This window comes from Bubalus bubalis, chromosome 17, assembly GCF_019923935.1.
Source record: "Bubalus bubalis isolate 160015118507 breed Murrah chromosome 17, NDDB_SH_1, whole genome shotgun sequence".
Classification (NCBI taxonomy): Eukaryota; Metazoa; Chordata; class Mammalia; order Artiodactyla; family Bovidae; genus Bubalus; species Bubalus bubalis.
In genome coordinates this window covers 427,469-445,323 of record NC_059173.1, presented here as the reverse complement: position 1 = coordinate 445,323, position 17,855 = coordinate 427,469, and the positions used below count along the sequence as shown (strand labels likewise).

Sequence of the window (17,855 nt, the reverse complement as noted above, 5' to 3'; positions counted from 1 at the left end):
TGTCAAGCCAAGAGCTTACGAAAGTGCTTATCTCACAGGACTTGTGAAGTGTTCGAGAGGAGCAAAGCCATGTCTTCCAGAGATCCACACTTGATTTGGGCAGTGAGAATCACACAGTATCTGGGATGTGACTGAAAATGGTCCAGGGGAGGAGGGACAGGGAGAGGGAGGGGAAACGCTGGTCCCATGATGTGAGCTCTCCAAGTAGTGGGGAGACCGCACTCCCATGATCCCTACTTCTGTGAAGGGTTGGAGAAGTCCTCATGGGACTTTGAACAAGATAGGAAATAAAAGGGTCATCTCATCTGGTGCAAGCCTGCTCACACCCTCATCCTGTCAGAGACCCCACCCTTCAGTTCAGTCGCTCAGTCGTGTCCAACTCTTTGTGACCCCGTGAATATCAGCACGCCAGGCCTCCCTGTCCATCACCAACTCCCGGAGTTCACCCAGACTCACGTCCATCGAGTCGGTGATGCCATCCAGCCATCTCATCCTCTGTCGTCCCCTTCTCCTACTGCCCCCAATCCCTCCCAGCATCAGAGTCTTTTCCAATGAGTCAGCTCTTCGCATGAGGTGGCCAAAGTACTGTAGTTTCAGCTTTAGCATCATTCCTTCCAAAGAACACCCAGGGCCGATCTCCTCTAGGATGGACTGGCTGGACCTCCTTGCCCTTAGAACCAGTGTTCTAACCTCACCAGACTCTCCCGGCGGGGAGGCGGGGACACACAGCTTTTAAGGCAGGAGCACACTCTGGCCCCCTCTGCCTGGCAAGGTAATAAAGTATCCTTTTCTACTTCACCCAGACAGACAAATAGGGTCATTTCAAGCACACAGGAAGACATTGCAGAGATGACTGAAGAAGGCTCACATCCAAGAGCGTCCTGCAGTGGGGTCCTCCGGGCCCTTACACAGGGAGCAACCATGTGGCCGAGAGAGCCTGGGCCTCTGGGACGGGGGAAGTACGAACCCTCAGAAAACCTGCTCTAGTAACCAGAAGTCGGTCCAGTCCCTCCCCACCCAGACAGACCAGAAGGCTTGCCGTGTCTCAGTTCAGTTCAGTGGCTCAGTCATCTCCGATTCTTTGTGACCCCCTGGACAGCAGCACACCAGGCGTCCCTGTCCATCACCAACTCCCAGAGTTTACTTAAACTCATGTCCACCGAGTTGGTGATGCCCTCCAACCATCTCATCCTCTGTCGCCCCCTTCTCCTCCCACCTTCAATCTTTCCCAGCATCAGGGTGTTTTCCAATGAGTCAATTCTTCCCATCAGGTGGCCAAAGTACTGGAGTTTCAGCATCAATACTTCCAATGAACATTCAGGACTGATGTCCTTTAGGATGAACTGGTTGGATCTCCCTGCAGTCCAAGGGACTCTCAAGAGTCTTCTCCAACACCACAGTTCAAAAGCATCAATTCTTCAGCATTCAGCTTTCTTTATGGTCCAACCCTCACATCCATACATGACCACTGGAAAAACCACAGCCTTGACTAGACGGACCTCTGTCGGCAATGTCTCTGCTTTTTAATATGCTGTCTAGGTTGGTCATAGCTTTTCTTCCAAGGAGAAGCATGTTTTAATTTCATGGCTGCAGTCACCATCTGCAGTGATTTTGGAGCCCAAGAAAATAAAGTCTGACACTGTTTCCATTGTTTCCCCATCTATTTGCCATTAAGTGATGGGACCGGATGCCATGATCTTAGTTTTTTGAATGTTGAGTTTTAAACCAGCCTTTCCACTGTCTTTCACTTTCATCAAGAGGCTCTTAAGTTCCTCCTCACTTTCTGCCATAAGGGTGGTGTCATCCGCATGTCTGAGGTTATTGCTATTTCTCCCAGCAATCTTGATGCCAGCTTGTGCTTCATCTAGTTCAGCATTTTGCATGATGTACTCTGCATATAAGTTAACTAAGCAGGGTGACAACATACAGCCCTGACGTACTCCTTTTCCGATTTGGAACCACTGTGTCTAGCCTTGTGAGAACTGGAACCACGGACACACAAGTCCCAGCCAGAGTCCCCAGGCATGGACTGTGGTCGTGAGAAAGCCACCAATCAAACTGAACTCAGAGTATCATCCACTTCAAAAGCACGGGGCTGTGTGTGTGCTGGCATGTTTAAAATGCATACACATCACGTCATATGCCCAAAGAAACAGTGCTGAAGGAGAGAGATCAAAATGTCAGCAACAGCCACCTCTGGGCAGAGAGAGCATGACAAACACTCTGCTGCTCTGAAATCATCTGCAATGTTATCTGAACAGAATGAAGGGCTGTGCCCACCAGCCCCACTGACTGAAACAGGAGCTGAAGACGGGCCACTGCTGCTGGGACGGGCTTCCCGCTCCCATATCCTCTCCCTCCGCTCCTCGGAAACCGCCACTGGAGCCACCTGGGAAAACCCCCAGCTGGCGCTAAGAATCCGAAGGCCAGACCTGGAGGCAGAGTCCAGAGAGCCAGCCTGCACCCAGGAGCCAGGGCCAAGCCGCCCGGGGGCGGGTCGTGTTACAGGGGATGGTGCCGCGCCACGGAGCAACGGCAGAAAGAAGCGCCTGCCATACACGAGGACGAGTATCGCGCACGTGACACTCAGTGGAGCCCAGACCCAGGGGTGCACAGCGTGGGGTTCGTGGCCGGGAAGTCAGCAAAGCGGGGCCAGTTCCGCACCAGCTGAAGCACAGGGTGCCGCCTGTCCAGGACGCAGCCTGGGCGGCGGGTGGGCCTTACTTCAACACAAACACACATGATAGGAGTCTGGGGAGGGCCCTGGGCCCCAGCCCCACCCTCAGCTTTAGTGCCCAAATGAACCTCAGCCCTGGGCAGGGGTCCCCGAGTCCTCCCTGGGGTGACTCTCCGTACCCGATGGCTGTGAAGGGCCCCCGGCGGCCCACAGGGCCTTTCTCCACTTGACAACAGAGGCGGCCAGAGCACTTCCTCGCACCACACCTCTGATGAGGACGGAGAGAAAGCTGGAAAGAGGGGAGGACGGGTCAGCAGGGATGAGGCGAGCACTGCCCCAGCCCTGGAGTCCGGACAGGCTTCGGAGAGCAGGCACCCCGGGCAGCACCTTCTGCCCCTGCCTGCCCTGCCCGGCCTGGATGCCGAGGGGCTGAGCAGAGGCGACTGGGTCACACCCTGCCCTGGCCCTTACCCTGGTCCCCAGGTCAGGAGGAGCACCCGCTGCTCATCACCAAGTCAGAGCAGAGCCCGCTGAGGACTGGCGAGCAGAGAGAGGACACGCCCGAGTGCTCTGCCGTCACAAACAGCCTCAAAAACAAGTTCAAGCGTCTTCCCCAAGCACGCGCTGTGCCAAGCGCGTTACTGCGCCTGGAGACTCCGTTACCGACAGGCCCACACAACTCATTCAGGCGGCTCCATAACCGACCGGCCCCGCTGGGCCAGCGAGGCGCGCCTTCTTGTTTGCCTTTGGCGCCACCCCACAGCTTGAGGGACCCCCAACCAGGGGCGGACTCGCACCCCGGCAGTGACAGGGCCAAGCAAGAGACCACCAGGCGTCCTCACGGGCAGAGCTTCTTATGAAAGTGGAGGGCACGCCCCCCCACCCTCTGGATTGTGGTTTCGAGGGAACCACGCCTGGGCTGCTAACTACCCTCCCGTCTCCTGGACCAGGTATTCCTTGGCTTATCTGCTAAGCAGAAGCATCCAGGAACAGCCTGGACTCCCCTGTCTACACGGCTCCACACTGCTTTCCACACACCTCATGCAGCCGCCCAACGTCCCTCACCTGAGACGAGGCACCTGCGGGTGCACACGATGCAGAGGTATGACCAGGTCCTGCTCCCCACAAACTTCTAACACAGCTGGCAAGGCAAAGCAAGTACCCACGAGTGTCAAACCGCAAGAGAGTTCACCTGTTCTGTTCATGCCAGGATGTATCCAATCAGAGTCCAACAAGCTCAGGAGGAAGCAGGAGCACTCTGGGCGGAGCCACCAGGGGTCAGGAGTGGGGATGATGCCAGACCTCCGACAGGGAAGAGGAGAAATGACTGCAGCCAGAGGCATGGAGCAGGGGAGTCTGGCGGGGGCTCTCCCGCTGCATGGGGGCAGAGGTGGGGAGGGAACCTGAACGGGCAGCTTCAGATGGAAAGCAGAAGCCTCTCAGCAGGGGTGGGGAGGGCAGAACCGCCTTCAGACGGCTGTGCTGGCTGTGCTGGCACCGGGCCAGGCAAAGGAGGCTGCCCACCCGACTCAGAGCACGGGGCGACTCGCCACCTCACAGCAGCTGGAGGAGACTGCGGCCCTCCTCCTCCTCCCTGCACACGGGGTCTACCTCTCCTTCAAAAGATTTCTGATTGCAAACAAATACATGTTGACTATTAAACTACACAGTACCCACGTGTACAAATTACAAAGAAAATTAAAATCACTCAGACAACCAGCCGAAGGTAACGACTTACACTCAGCCGGCACCTGACGTCCACGGCTCGTGCGGACGCCAGCCTGCCTGCATTCCGCATGCATGGTGCTGTGACTTTCTCAGACTCTGAGATGAGCACCCATCCGGGTGACCCACGGTCACCCCTGGAGAGGCAGGAAGCAACTGTGACTTGAGAATGCTCGCGATGCTCCTGACTGGAGGGGCTCAGAGCAGGGCTGCCAAGCATTCAACAACCCAGATGCAAACTGTGGGTGAGGCAGTCACAGAGCGCCGGGGCGGGGGGGGGGGGGGGCGACTGGGAGGGCGAGGGGCACGGGGCCTGGTGCTGAGCCAGGGAAGCGAGCAGGAAGCATCAGCCAGGTCCACAGCTGGGCGCCCGTGAGGGTCTGGGGCAGCCCGGCACGGTAGGGGTGGCAGGCAGGCAGGCACAGACTGTGGAGGAGGAATCCCGGCACGGAGCTGAGTCCACCGGCTGCCACCCAAACATTCCGGGTGTCAGAGTGACTGGGGACAGAGGGTGGAGTCCGTGAGGTGAGAGCTGACCACTTGAAGCCCAGTGCTGAACACACAGGTGTGGCGGGGTCTTTAGACTACTCGGTTCTATGATCCATTCTGAATTTTTAAAAAGCCATCAGAATTCCTTTAAAAATTGACCTTTAGGGTTCATAACCGACATCACTGCCCTCAGAGATACTCTTCTGGGGCAAGTACCCCTTGCCCTTCACGAAGTGACCACGAAGTGGTCACTGTCCTTCCCACCCTAGAATGCCCACGTAGGGTCCTGGACCAGCCACAGCCACCAGGTCAGGAATGGCACCAACAGCTGGACGATTTCCAGCCAGGAAGCCATGTGAGAGCTACAGCCTGTGAGGCCAAAGGTCAGCGGGGCTCGTGGTGCTGTGTCAGCCACCCCGTGGGACCCAGTGACCCAAGGGGAGTGGCTAAAACTGCCAACAGGCTGCCCACTGGCAGTGGCTCCACCGAAGCGCTCTCGGCGCACCTGGCGTGGGCCAACTGCCATGCCCCAGTTTCCCCAGAGACGCGACCACTCTTTCAGACGGAAAGGCAGCTTGCCTCGAGCCAGTGCGTGAGCCAACAGGCCAACTACTGCGGCAGGGATGCCCCCTGTTTCAGCTGCCTTGAGAAAACCCTGGGTGAGGGAGGGGGTGACGGAGGGCTCCTGTCCCCTCAGCCACTCTCACTCCTGGTCTAGGGGAGCAGAGCCAAGGCTCAGGACCCTGAAGTCAGCGTCTCACCAAGCACGTTCTGGCTGTTTCACTGGGACTTACGGTGACCAAACAGGGCCCCTGGCCTCAGGCGCAGACATTCTGTAGTGGGCTGTACCCAGACACCAGCCCAGCCACGTGGATGACACCTAGCCAGGAAGAAAGTGAGGGTCTCAGCAACCTCCGCGCTGGAGAACAAGGCCAGTCACACCACGGAGGCCCAGGGCTGCTGCGGCCTGTGGGCCAAGCCAGGAAAAGCATCAGCCAAGACTCAGCGGTTTCTGCCCAAAGAAGGGACCACAAGCCACAGGCAGGCTCCAGACGCGCAAGCTTCAGGACGCTCCCTTCCTCCTGAAGACCTCTCCAGACCCTTCCAATTGCTGTCTGGTTGTTCTCTTCGGCTTCTGTGCTTGTTTTGTTTCTGGGGAACAGCTCTCGGCACGCTCCTTCCGGTCTAGGCTGAGGTCTCTGCACCTCCCGGGTTGCAGACCTGGATCCCCACGTCCCTTGCGGCAGAAGAGGTGGCTGCCCTGTTGCTGCCTCCCGACCCGTGCCTCCCCTCCGCACGCCCTCCCTGACCCTGGCCCCCCACTGGAGCCCTGACCAGGGCTGCCCTCCCCCAGCCCTGTCTCCTCCCGGGGATCTGTCAGCCCAGCGGATGTCCATCACTCCACGCCTGAGGTGCAACCTGCTGTACTCAAGGGTGGGAGGATCAATACAAAACTCAAGACGAGTCTCTGGAGATGCTTCAGGCAGCCCTTTCTCACATTCACAGCGCTGCTCACTTCTCACACATGCCTGTTCTCCAGAAGCCAACAGACCGGACACGCGTGCGCAACACTCACCCACCGACCCCAGGAGGCAGGTCTAAGGCCCACGAAGGCCAGCTGGGGGGCCCTGGGGGGCTGCTCTTGCGGTCCTGCAGGGAAAGCAGGTGCTCCACAAGCAGCGCATCTGAGCCCACCGAGAGTTTCACAGCTGCGCTCCCCAGAGGCTCCAGTAAGCGCCATCGGCCCCCTCCCCACCTTCACTGGCCCCTCCTCCTGCCAGGGCCCGGGGTGGGGGCCACAGGCGACATACCACTGAGAGTCCCCAGCCCTCCGTTCCCCTCCCGCCAGCCCTGTGAGACAGACTGGACTCCTGCCTTCGAGAGGAGATGAGCAGAAAGGTGACGTGCCCAAGGTCACTCAGCTGACACGTGGAGAAAGTATGGGCTCCCAAGCTTCAGAGTGCGTGCTGAAGTGACCTGAGCCGGTCGCCCAGGCCAGTGGTTGAGACAGCGGCTCACACAGCCCCCAGGACGACGCTGCTCCTGCACCAGCAAGCGCTTCACACGACAGGCATCACTGTCACAGGATCAGAGTCTTGCGGGAGACTCAAAGGGCCAGAGCTACATTACAGGCGTGACCCACTCTAGGCAGGGTGGGCAGGACCTGGAGAATCTGATATTGAAGCAGACCTATCAATAAAGAGAAGCAGCTAGTCAGGAATACAGCGGGGGGAATCGACCCGTTGTGGAATTCTTTAAATACTCCATGAAACATTGTTTAAAGGGAAAGCACAAAGAAAGAATTTGGAATGAGCAAGAAGCTGAAAGACCAGAGAGGCTGGACAAGAGCGGGGGTTCAAGAGAGGTGGCGAGGCCAGGCCGGGCCATCTGGAGCTCTGTCCTGACGCTGAGGACAGTCACTGAGGCGTTGTCAGCAGGGCAGTGGGGAGCGAGGGGAGGCAGAAGTCGGGGAGTGGGAGCTAAGGAGAGGCTGCCCCGGCGTCCCTGCAAGGCCTCTGGACAAGCCCCACTAACGCTGCTTTCCGCAGTGGAGTCGGGAGCTGCTTCTTCAGCCCATGCTCCGAGCACGTTTTCTCCAGAGCGACTCAGAGCTGGGTGAGGGCAGGGCGCTGTGCTCACGTGCTCCCCTCCCTCTGCGACATCCCAGTTCTCCACTTGGTTTTCCTCATTCAACTATAAATTACTTTGGCTCAAAACATTTCCCAAGGGACCACCCCAGAGGTCCAGGTGCTAAGACTCCAGGTTTCCACTGCGGGGAGCACAGGTTCAATCCCTGGTTGGGGAACTAAGATCCTGCATGCCCTGTGGCAGGGGCCAAAAAATAACCCAACAAACTAACAAACCATTTCCCAAGACAGCCAACTTTAAGTGCCAGCATAAACACTATAGAAAGTCAGAACTAACAATATGCCAGGTGTCCTGACCTTTCTTTTGTAACTCTGTGAACACCATCAACCAAGGCACCAAGAATCACAGCTTTCAAAGTGAAACCTGGAGAGAAAACAGAAAATCTGAGAACTGAGAACACCAACACGAGTGAGGCAGACAGCTTCCGAAACTGCTCATCCTGGGCTCCCCACCGTGCCCAGGCCCTAACCCTGAACACACCCACAGGCGAGGCAGAAGGGCCTCTCCAGATCTAATCAAGGCATTGACTTCAAAGTGGGGACAACATCCTGGATTATCCTGGCAAGCTCAATCTACTCTGAGCCACTAGCAGAGAATTATTTTTTTCTGGATGAGGCAGAAGAGCCCACCCTTGCTGGAGCTGGGCATGTGGGTGTGGGAGGGAATGGAGCCAGCCCCCGGGAACAAAGACAGACTGACCCTGGCAAGGCTAACAGCCAGTGACGACCGATTTCGCCTCAGGCCTCCAGCTGTGTGGAACTGAACTGTCAACAACCTGAAGCAGCCTGAAAGCAAATTCTACCCCCAGAGCCTCCAGGAGGAAAGGCACCTGCCAACATCTTGATTTCAGCCCTGGGAGACCCTGGGGAGAAGACTCAGCTGAGCCCACTGAGACCTCTGAGCTACAGAAACTGCTGGGTAATCATACACTTCGGTTGTTTTTAAACAAAACGAATTGTAGGCAGCAACAGAATAGTAATATCTAAGCACCAATCTGGCAAAAAAAAAAAAAAAAAAAAGGGACGCAGGTTCTCTGGAAGCAGAAGGCTGATTCAAGGAGCACTCATTCTGTCCTCTTTAGTGGCCACCAGCCCTCAGACACGCCCCTACCTGCCCCACTTCCTTCGGGGACAATTCATTCCTCCCGTCTTCAAACTCCAGGCTTCCTCCAAGAGAAATCTCTGACCTGGGGGCCTTTCTTACAGTAGCCCAGATATGAACCAAGCCTCAAGACTGCACTGAGTCTGCAACGTGGGCAGAACCGTCCCAGACCATTCCACGGCAGTCCCCACTGCCTGCCCTGGACTGCCGGCTTCCCTGCCTTCCCCCACTTCCTTCCTTCCACAGGGTTGCACCCCACCCCCTCCATCCAGTTAGTCAGCAAGAGCCATCCACCGCACTCGCTGTCCTCTTTCCCTGGGATCGTCTTCCTCTTTCAGTTTCCAGCACTGTCTCCTGCAGGCCTTTATAAGCGCTTGCCTGACTAGGTCACTCCTCAACGATTTTATGGAGCGATGAGAAAGACAGGGCTCTAGCAGGGGGGAATTCAAGCATGAAAAACGACAGGTCCCCAGACCCCCAAGAGCTCAGAACTCTCGGAATGGCCTTCCTGGCCTCTCTCTGTTCTTGATCCGCCTGGGGTGAGAGGGTGGGGAAATCGAGGGATCTTCCCAACTCTGGCATCTCAGCACCTCCAGGCAGGCCCCGTGCCAAACAGAGGCTCACCTCCCCAGCGCTGCACTTCCACCACTAACTGGCCGCCCCCGTTCGCCCTCGCTGCACGATCGTCTCCTGAAACTCCACGACTCAGCCTAGCACGAGTACCACCCCGCTGTGCGGTGGGGGCTCACTCTCTCCAAGCCTCAGCTGGCGGTGACGGCCCTTCCCACTCCGACTCGTCTTTCTGGGGCTCGATTTCTGCGTCGCCTACTCCCCAAGGCTGCTCCTGGCCTGCTCAAGCGAACTGTCAATCCGGTAGGAGAAAGCCGGCGCTGTAACTGCGCCCCGAGGCGGCGGCGCGGCCCCCGGGGGCGGGGGCTGATCCCCGCCGGCCCCGCAAGCCCTAGCAGAAAGCAGTAAACCCGCGAGCGGCCACTGCGGAAAAGCGGGAGCTCGGCGCGCCAAGTCCCCGGGCGCCAGGCAGCCCCTAAGCCTCGAGGGGTCAGCAGCTGAGACCGGGCAGGAGGCAAACAACCCCAGCTCTTCACGCCCACTGCCGACCGAAGGTCGCTTCCTGACGGCCTCTTCCTGTCGCCCTCCGGCGAAGCCCGCGGCGGGGAGGGGGTGCCCCGCAGACTCTCGCCCCCACCGCGCCTCCCGTCCTCAGGCGCTTCTCCGAGGAGGAAGCGCGAGGCGCCCAGCGCTGTGGACGTTGCCACGGGCGGCCCCGGGCTCCTCCGGCCGCAGTGGGGCGCGGAGCGGGGGAAGGCCGCCGCCTCCGGAGCACACGAAGGGCGAACGCGAAAGCTCAGGACGATGACTCAGAAGCCGGGGCTCGCCCGCTGCAGGAGTTCGGCCCAGGAAGGCGAGCCGGCGGCCCGGAGAGGAGGGGGGGGGCGGCGAGGGCCGCGGTCCGGTCCCCTCCGCGGCCCGGCGCCCTGGACCCCGCCGTCCGGCCGCGCCGCCCCCCGCCGCGAGGAGAGCTGGGGAGGGGGCTGAGGAGGAGGGCGGGGGTCGCGCCGCCGCCCCGGCCCCTACTCACATTTGGCTAACCAGCTTCTGCCGGAAGGCGGCGCTCCGCCAGTCGGTCTCCTGCCCCGAAACGTCCATGCCGGTGCCCCGCTCCCACCTCCCGTGCCCCACTCCGCCGCCGCCGCTTCAGTCGCGGAGCCAGGCCCAAACCCGGAAGCCGTCGGCGGCGCCTCGGCCGCGCCGGAAGAGGAGAGGGGATTGTGGGAAATGGGGGGGGTGGGGGGGTGGGGGGGTGCGCGCGCGCGGGCTTGTGGGAAATGGAGTCCGCGGGCGCCCCACAGCCCGCCGCTCTCCGGCTCACCTGCTTGGCCTGTGGCCCTACTGTGTGCAGGTCCCGTGAGCCCAGGGCGTCCGCACCAATCCGGGAGGCGGCGCGAAGCCGCACGCTATCTGAGCGGATGCTTTGGAGACACTGTTTATCAAAGATTTTTCAGCATCTGCTCGGCCCTTCCTGCGGCCGCATCCCAAGACGGACCAGACCCTGGTTCTCTCCGTGAGACTTTTGGAATTTCATATCCCACCAATGGCTCTGTTTTCTAGGGCTTGGGAATGTGAGGAACCCAAACCACACTGCTCATTTTTCAGCACAGGCTTTCCCATCTGGCCCAACAGCGCTGTCCGTGAAGAACACAGTCCAGATGCCCACGAAAGCCACACAAATGTGCCGAGTGGAGGAGGCAGGGGGAGCTGGAGGCAGGCGGGAATGGACCCGGGGGCGAAGCCTGAGGATACTCTTAGGAGGATGAAATCTCTGCCAGATTGATCCTATGGGGCTTTGTCTGTGCCCCTGGGGAGGGAAAGCAGGTGACAAAAATCCTGCACCCAAGTGGTCCACGAAGGCTAAGATGGGCTTCATGGAGCATGAACTGACACCTACCGATGCCTACTAAGCGCCGGGCCCAGAAGGGGCTGTGTCCACTCTGTGTCCCTGAGCCCCAGGCAGGAGTAGGGGACAGGATTGGGAGAGGAGGCAATGAGCAGTTTCCCCAGAGGGCCCCCTCTTGTCCTCAGCTTTCACGTCTTGCAGTGATGAACAGCTGGTCACATCTTCAAACTTTTTTGCTCTCATTCTTTCAAAAATAATTTTTAAAAATTCTGTCCTGGGAATTCGCTGCCAGGCCAGCTATTGGGACTCTAAGCTTTCACTTGACAGAGCGCAGGTTTGACTGCTGGTGGGGATCTAGGATCCCACAAGTGTCCAGGTCAACAAAAAAATTCTGTCCTTGCGGTGATCAACTTGTGCTGGTTCGCCTAGGACTTCCCAGTTTTAGCTCCCAAAGCCCATGTCTTGGCCACCCTCAGGCTGACTGGAATGGTTCATTGCCCTGTCTCTGTCCCTCTTGCACATTTAATAAAACTGACATCTAATACACGTATCATATAGCTCACTTTTAAAGTGTGCTTCAACTAACCCGTGTTGTGTGCTAATTGTGTTCAATAAACCAAGTGATTCATGAATTAAATACTGGTTATGTATATTGTATATCTCCAATTCAGTGACTTTTTTTCCAGTCCGTACTGTCGCTCCCTGTGACAAAGAGGCTCAGAACATTGTCAAGAATTTATCAAGATAAACTTAAGTGCTGTCCCCTTTGGTGTTTGCTCCAGACTTTTATTTCTACTTATCTGTTTATCTGGGGTCCAGAGGTGATGACAACTTGGTTAGAGTCTGGATGGTGACTAGGGAAAGAGAGGCAGAGATGGCCACAGACCTCCTGGCCTCAGGGAGAGAGTGGGAGAGACAGGAAGGTAGGTCCTGAATGGACTCTAGCGGGGAAACGGCAAAGGAAGCTGAAACTGACCAGAGGCAGGATCCTTTCCCAAGCCACCCGAGGTGCTGGGCCAAACCTCTACTCTGCTGGTTCCCGAGACCACCTTGCCATAGCTGGACCCTGTCACTGGCCACACATTTGGTGGATACCATGCTGGGCCCTGCAGGAGGCAGGAGCTGGAAGCTTCCCTCTACAAAGCCTTGCACACCCTCCTGGGGGCTCTGGCCCTCCCCTTCCAGCCTTGCACAGGGACCCCTCTAGTCCCCCTCCTCACTCTGGTGCTGGCCTGCCCCTCCTGAAACCGTACACCTCGGATAGGGGACTGGACCTGGCCAAAATCCAAACTGAGACTTGAAGTGAAAGTGAAGTCGCTCAGTCGAGTCCGACTCTTTGCGACCCCATGGACTGTAGCCTATCAGGCTCCTCTGTCCATGGGATTTTCCAGGCAAGAGTGCTGGAATGGATTGCCATTTCCTTCTCCAGAGGATCTTCCCGATCCAGGGATCGAACCCAGGTCTCCCGCATTAGGGAAGCCCTTAGAGAGACTCGAACCCACTGTCTTTTAATTGGAATTGCACACCTGGTCTCAGGATTTAATGAAGCTAAGGTTCTTTATGTCTCTGGGCAGGAGGAATTCAGCAAGAGACAAAGTGACAGGTAAGAAGTGGATTTATTTAGAAAGAAACACTTTCCATAGATAAAATATAGCAGTCCCAAAATATGTGGTGGTTTCTTAAGGGCTGGGTAATTTCATAGACAAATGAATGGGAGGGTTATTCCAACTATTTTGGAGATTGGGTGGGGATTTCCGGAAACCAAGCCACCACCCACTTTTTGGCCTTAGATGTCAGCCTCAGGGAGAGGAGGAGAAGGGGACGACAGAGGATGGGATGGTTGAATGGCATCACAGACTCAATGGACATGAATTCGAGTAACTTCCAGGAGTTGGTGATGGACAGGGAAGCCTGGCGTGCTGCAGTTCATAGGGTCACAAAGAGTCGGACATGACTGAGCGACTTAACTGAACTGAACTGTCAGCCTCAGAACAATCTCAGCACCTGTGAGCACATCATTTAGATGCTATTATATTACAATGGGTGCGTAATGAGGCCCAGGTCCACTGGAAGTCGAATCTTCCACCTTCTTGGACGTTGGCAATTCTAACTAGTTTTTGTCCTGTCCTCAAGGGCTATGTTGTTCTTTTAAAGGTTGCACCCTGTGCCCTTCTCTCCTGTCTCATGTCCACGCCAGCACTTGCCAGATGCAACTCCTCTTCTGTGTTTGTCTTGGAGCCTGCAATCATTTATGAGTGTGGAGGTGGCGGGCAGTTGTTGCTTCTAAAAGCAACACAGTAGAAACTTTATTTTTTATTGGAGTACAGTCGCTTTTTTTTTGGCTTCCTTGCTGGCTCAGTGGTAAAGAGCCCGCCCACCAACGCAGGAGACTCTCGCCTTCTGAGATGGCCTGTACTCTTTCCATGGAGTGTTTCTCTCTAAATAAACCTGCTTCTCACCTATCGATTTGTCTCTCACTGAATTCTTTCTGTGATGACACGTAAGTAACTTGAGCTTCATTACATCCTGAGAGCAGGTGTGTGATCTTGATGAAAAGAAGGTGGTTTCAGGGACTTCCCTGTGGTCCAGTGGTTAAGGATCCACCTTTCAATGCGGGGGACGTGGGTTCGGTCCCTGGTCGGGGAACTAAGATTCCCCCCTATGCCACAGGGCATTTAAACCCAGGCGCCACAACTACTGAGCCCACGTAATCTGGAAGCCATGTGCCACAGCTGGAGAAAGCCCATGCTCAGCAATGAAGATCCAGCCAAAAATACGTTAATTAATTTTTTTAATTTTTTAAATTAATTTAAAACATTTTTTGGAAAAGGTAAAACCACAACTCTCATTAACTCATTGATGAGAAAGCTGGTAACTTCTTAGCAGCTGTTTAATATTCAGGAGTATTGAAATTGTTAGTGGGGATGTGTGTGGGTCCAGCTGCTCACTGCTCAAAAGCCAATAAGCAGGCCCTGCTGATGGAAAGGAAGATGTGCTTTACTTTAAATGCTGGCAACTGGCAGGGGAGGGTGGAGACATCTATCCAAAGGCAGACTCCCCAGCCCCCATCCCAGCCCCGGCCAGCCAGTGGGGCAAGAGCTTTTATAGACACGAGTGTAGCGGGGTGCACGCAGGGCCCACATGCAGGAAGCAGCAGTCAGCTCTGACAGTCATCTTCAAACTGGACATCGGCAGTCTGACCGGCATCATCTTGATTGTTTTAGGTCCAGTTAATCTTCAGTTCCAGGGTCAGTTTGTTACCATTTCCTTGAGGCCAGTTCTCGGAACTGTGGCAGCTTGGGTCGTGGGTACAGTCTGGTCATCATGGAGTTAACTTCTTCCACCTGGGGTTTTAGTAAGACAGCTCACAGGATATGGCTCAGAATATTATCTACAGTCCTTGAGAAAGAGCTAAAGGTCCTTGACTATGCTTAGTGACTACAGTATTATCATTTGGTCTCTTTTGACTGTTCGCCTTCGTTTCTGCATTTCTCATTTATCTGATTAAACTCAGTCTTTGACTAAGGTTCTCTTCAGACAAAAGCCTGGTGTACGACATGGTGTGTGGTTGGCGGAGGGGAGCAAGGACCACAGGGTCCTGCTCCGTTTCAAAATGAATATGCAAATATAGACAAGACTGACCTCTCCCACAGCGAGTGAGAGAAATCAATGGGCTCTCCCCCCATCTGGCAGAATTTGCACATCTAGGGACAAGAATTATTCTGCACTGTGATCATCTGTAATGTACAGCGTTGTAAACTCATTCAATGGCAAGGAAATCTGATAGCCCAGAAAAGTGTGGTCCAGACGGTGCCCAGCTCTCTCTTGAGCACAGTTCTCCCTAAGAGTATATCACATAATCTTTACAGGTTTTTTTTACCTTTTTTCCCAAGCACGTCGTGTACCCAGCAGTGATTGTCACATTACGAATTGCAAAGCCAGGTAGGGTGAGGCTACAAAACAAAGGGTCCAGTCTCCTCAACAAGAAGAAAAATACAGGCTGCCACAGCCTCCCCCAATGACAGACCGCACCTGTCTGTGTGGCGTGCTTCTCTCTGAATCCGAATAAATCTACTTTCTATCTAAAAAAAAAAGAAAAGGAAGAAGAAGAAGAAAAAGAAAAATACAAGTGAAGGGGAACCCAGATAAACAAAGATAGACTTCAGAGGTGCCCCATCCTAAGTCGCTTCAGTCGTATCCGACTCTTTGCGTCCCCATGGACTGTAGCCCCCAGGCTCCTCTGTCCATGGGATTCTCCAGGCAAGAATACTGGAGTGGGTTGCCATTTCCTTCTCCAGGGGATCTTCCCGACCCACATCTCTTATGTCTCCTGCAGTAGCAAGAGGATTCCTTACCACTAGCACACCTGGGAAGACCAGACAGAGGTACCCCACTTGTCTGCAATGCCAGGACCTTGTTTGAACCTTGATGCCAATAAATTTCAAAATTCAGTAAGGAAGGACATGTAGAGAACAGTTGGGAAGCGGGATTACTTGGCTATTTGGTGAAGTTAAGACATTATTATTGGGAATTCCCTGGTGGCCCCTTGGTTGGGACTTGGTACCTTTGCTGCTGGGGCCTGGGTTGTATCCCTGGTCACTCGGTTTAAAAAAAAAAAGAGTCATTGCTACATCACAGCCTCTAAATTACCTGCTTCAGATCAGGTACCAAACCAGTTTATTTATGGACACATGTTGCCAGAGAAGGGACATGTGTGAGTGGATGGTCATGTCCCAGAAATCAGGTGAGTCCCTGGGACGAGCTGCCAAGTGAGAAGCCTGGGCCTCACACAGGAAAGAATCCAGGAGTGAGCCACAGGAGAGTGAAAGCCAGTTTGTGTACAGACAAACAGGTTCCGTGGGCAGAACACGTCCCTCTCAGAAAGTGAGGTGGCCCTGGGTTGCGGGGTGTTTCGTTTTCACAGGTTGGGTGACAAGCTAAATAGCACATTGAAAAGCAGAGACGTCACTTGGCTGGTCCAGTCAAAGCTGTGGTGTCTCCAGTGGTCATGCGTGGATGTGAGAGTTGAACCATAAAGAAGGCTGAGCCCAGAAGAATTGATGCTTTTGAACTGCGGCGTTGGAGAAGACTCTTCAGAGTCCCTTGGACTGCGAGGAGATCAAACCAGTCCATCTTAAAGGACATCAACCCTGAACAGTCTTGGAAGGACTGATGCTGAAGCTGAAGCTCCAATACTTTGGCCACCTGATGCAAAGAGCTGACTCACTGGAAAAGACCCTGATGCTGGGAAAGACTGAAGACAGGAGGAGAAGGGGACGACAGAGGATGAGATGGTTGGATGGCATCACCCACTCAATGGACTTGAGTTTGAGCAAGCTCCAGAAAATGATGAAGGACAGGGAAGCCTGGCATGCTGAGCGGCAGAGTTGGACACAATCTAGCGACTGAACAACAACAACAAATTTCAGTGGCTAAGTGGGAGTGTTATTTCAATTCCTCTGGGGAAGGGGTTCAGTTCAGTTCAGTTCAGTTGCTCAGTTGTGTCTGATTCTTTGCGACCCCCAGGACTGTAGCACACTTGGCCTCCAGGTGAAAGGGTAGGGATTTCCAGGAATTAGACTACTGTCTACTTTCTGGCCTTTTATGATTGGCCTGGGAACTGTCCTGGCCTCAGTGCTGTGTCAGTTAGCTAACGGGTTATAACAAGCAGATAATGAGACTAAAGATCCACTGGCAGTCAGATCTTTTGCCACTTGGACCTACTTGGTTCTAACCAGTTAATGTCGTATCCTCAACGGCTGTATCATTCTTGTCATGGTTTTACCCTGCCCCCTTCCCTCCTGTCTCGCTTCCACTTTGGTTCTGCTTTTTCACAACTGAAGACATGCCTGCTGTGGTGAATACCCTCCATACGCTGTCTTGCTTTCATCTGGGGTGTTCCTCTGATACCCAGAACTGGCATTGCTGCTTTGCAGAGAGCCGCTGTGCCTTTATTTAAACGTCGATAGCTGATACCAATAGGTCTAGGTATCAGTTATGTAACGCTGTGTAACAAGTTACAGCACAGCCAAGTGGCTGAAAATGACAATCATAAACATCCATTGTCTCCATCCCGCCATGGGCCAGGAATTCAGCAGAGGCTGAGCTGGGTTCTGGCTCCGACTTTTTCTTTTCTTTTCTCTTTCTCTCTCTCTCGTTTTTAAATTTGGCTGTGCTGGGTCTAGGCTGGGGCATGCAAGATCTAGTTCTCTGACCAGGGATCGAACCTGGGCTCCCTGCATTGGGAGCACAGAGTCTTAGCCACTGGACCAGAGGGAAGCCCCTGGCTCAGTGTCTCGTGAGGTTCCAAACAGCTGTGGGACGCCGAGGATCACCGTGCTCAGACGGCCTGGCTGGGCTGGAGGGTCTGATTGCCAGACAGCTGGCTCCTGGCAGGCTAGTGGGGGCCGGTTTTGATGGAGGTCTGGGGTCCACACAGGCCTCTCCGCAGGGCTGCCTGAGTGTCTTTACGAGGGGGTTGGGGGGGTGGTGCTCACGGAGCAGAGACAGAGCCAGACGCCAGGCTTGAGGCCTTTTACCATCACTCACTTCCCTTATGTCTCATTCTGTCCCTTAGAACCAGTCGTGAAGTCCAGGCCACGTTCAAGGACAGGAAGAAAGATTGGGATTCACCCCTTGGTGGGAGGAGAGTCAAGATCTTCCAGGCATTTTTTTTTTTTTGAAACGAATTAAAATCTATGTATCTGGCCACCTCGGGTCCTAGCTGTGGGCCACTGGGGCCTCGCTGACCATGTGAGAGCTCAGTTCTCCACTCAGCGGCATCACTTGCCCTGGGAA

The 17,855-nt window shown here is 55.1% G+C and overlaps 1 protein-coding gene across 2 annotated transcripts in view; it reads right to left on the bottom strand.

Annotated features, from left to right (window-relative positions):
• MED15 (mediator complex subunit 15) overlaps positions 1-10,416 on the bottom strand; it is a 48,995-nt gene extending 38,579 nt beyond the window's left edge. The window contains exon 1 of one of the 2 annotated variants that reach the window (XM_025267180.2): positions 10,242-10,416. In XM_025267180.2, the coding sequence (XP_025122965.1) occupies positions 10,242-10,309 (68 nt within the window). In that variant the 5' untranslated portion in view covers positions 10,310-10,416. The remainder of the gene's footprint in view (positions 1-10,241) is intronic. The other variant, XM_025267185.2, reaches the window with a different exon arrangement.
• Between the last annotated feature and the right edge of the window lie 7,439 nt (positions 10,417-17,855).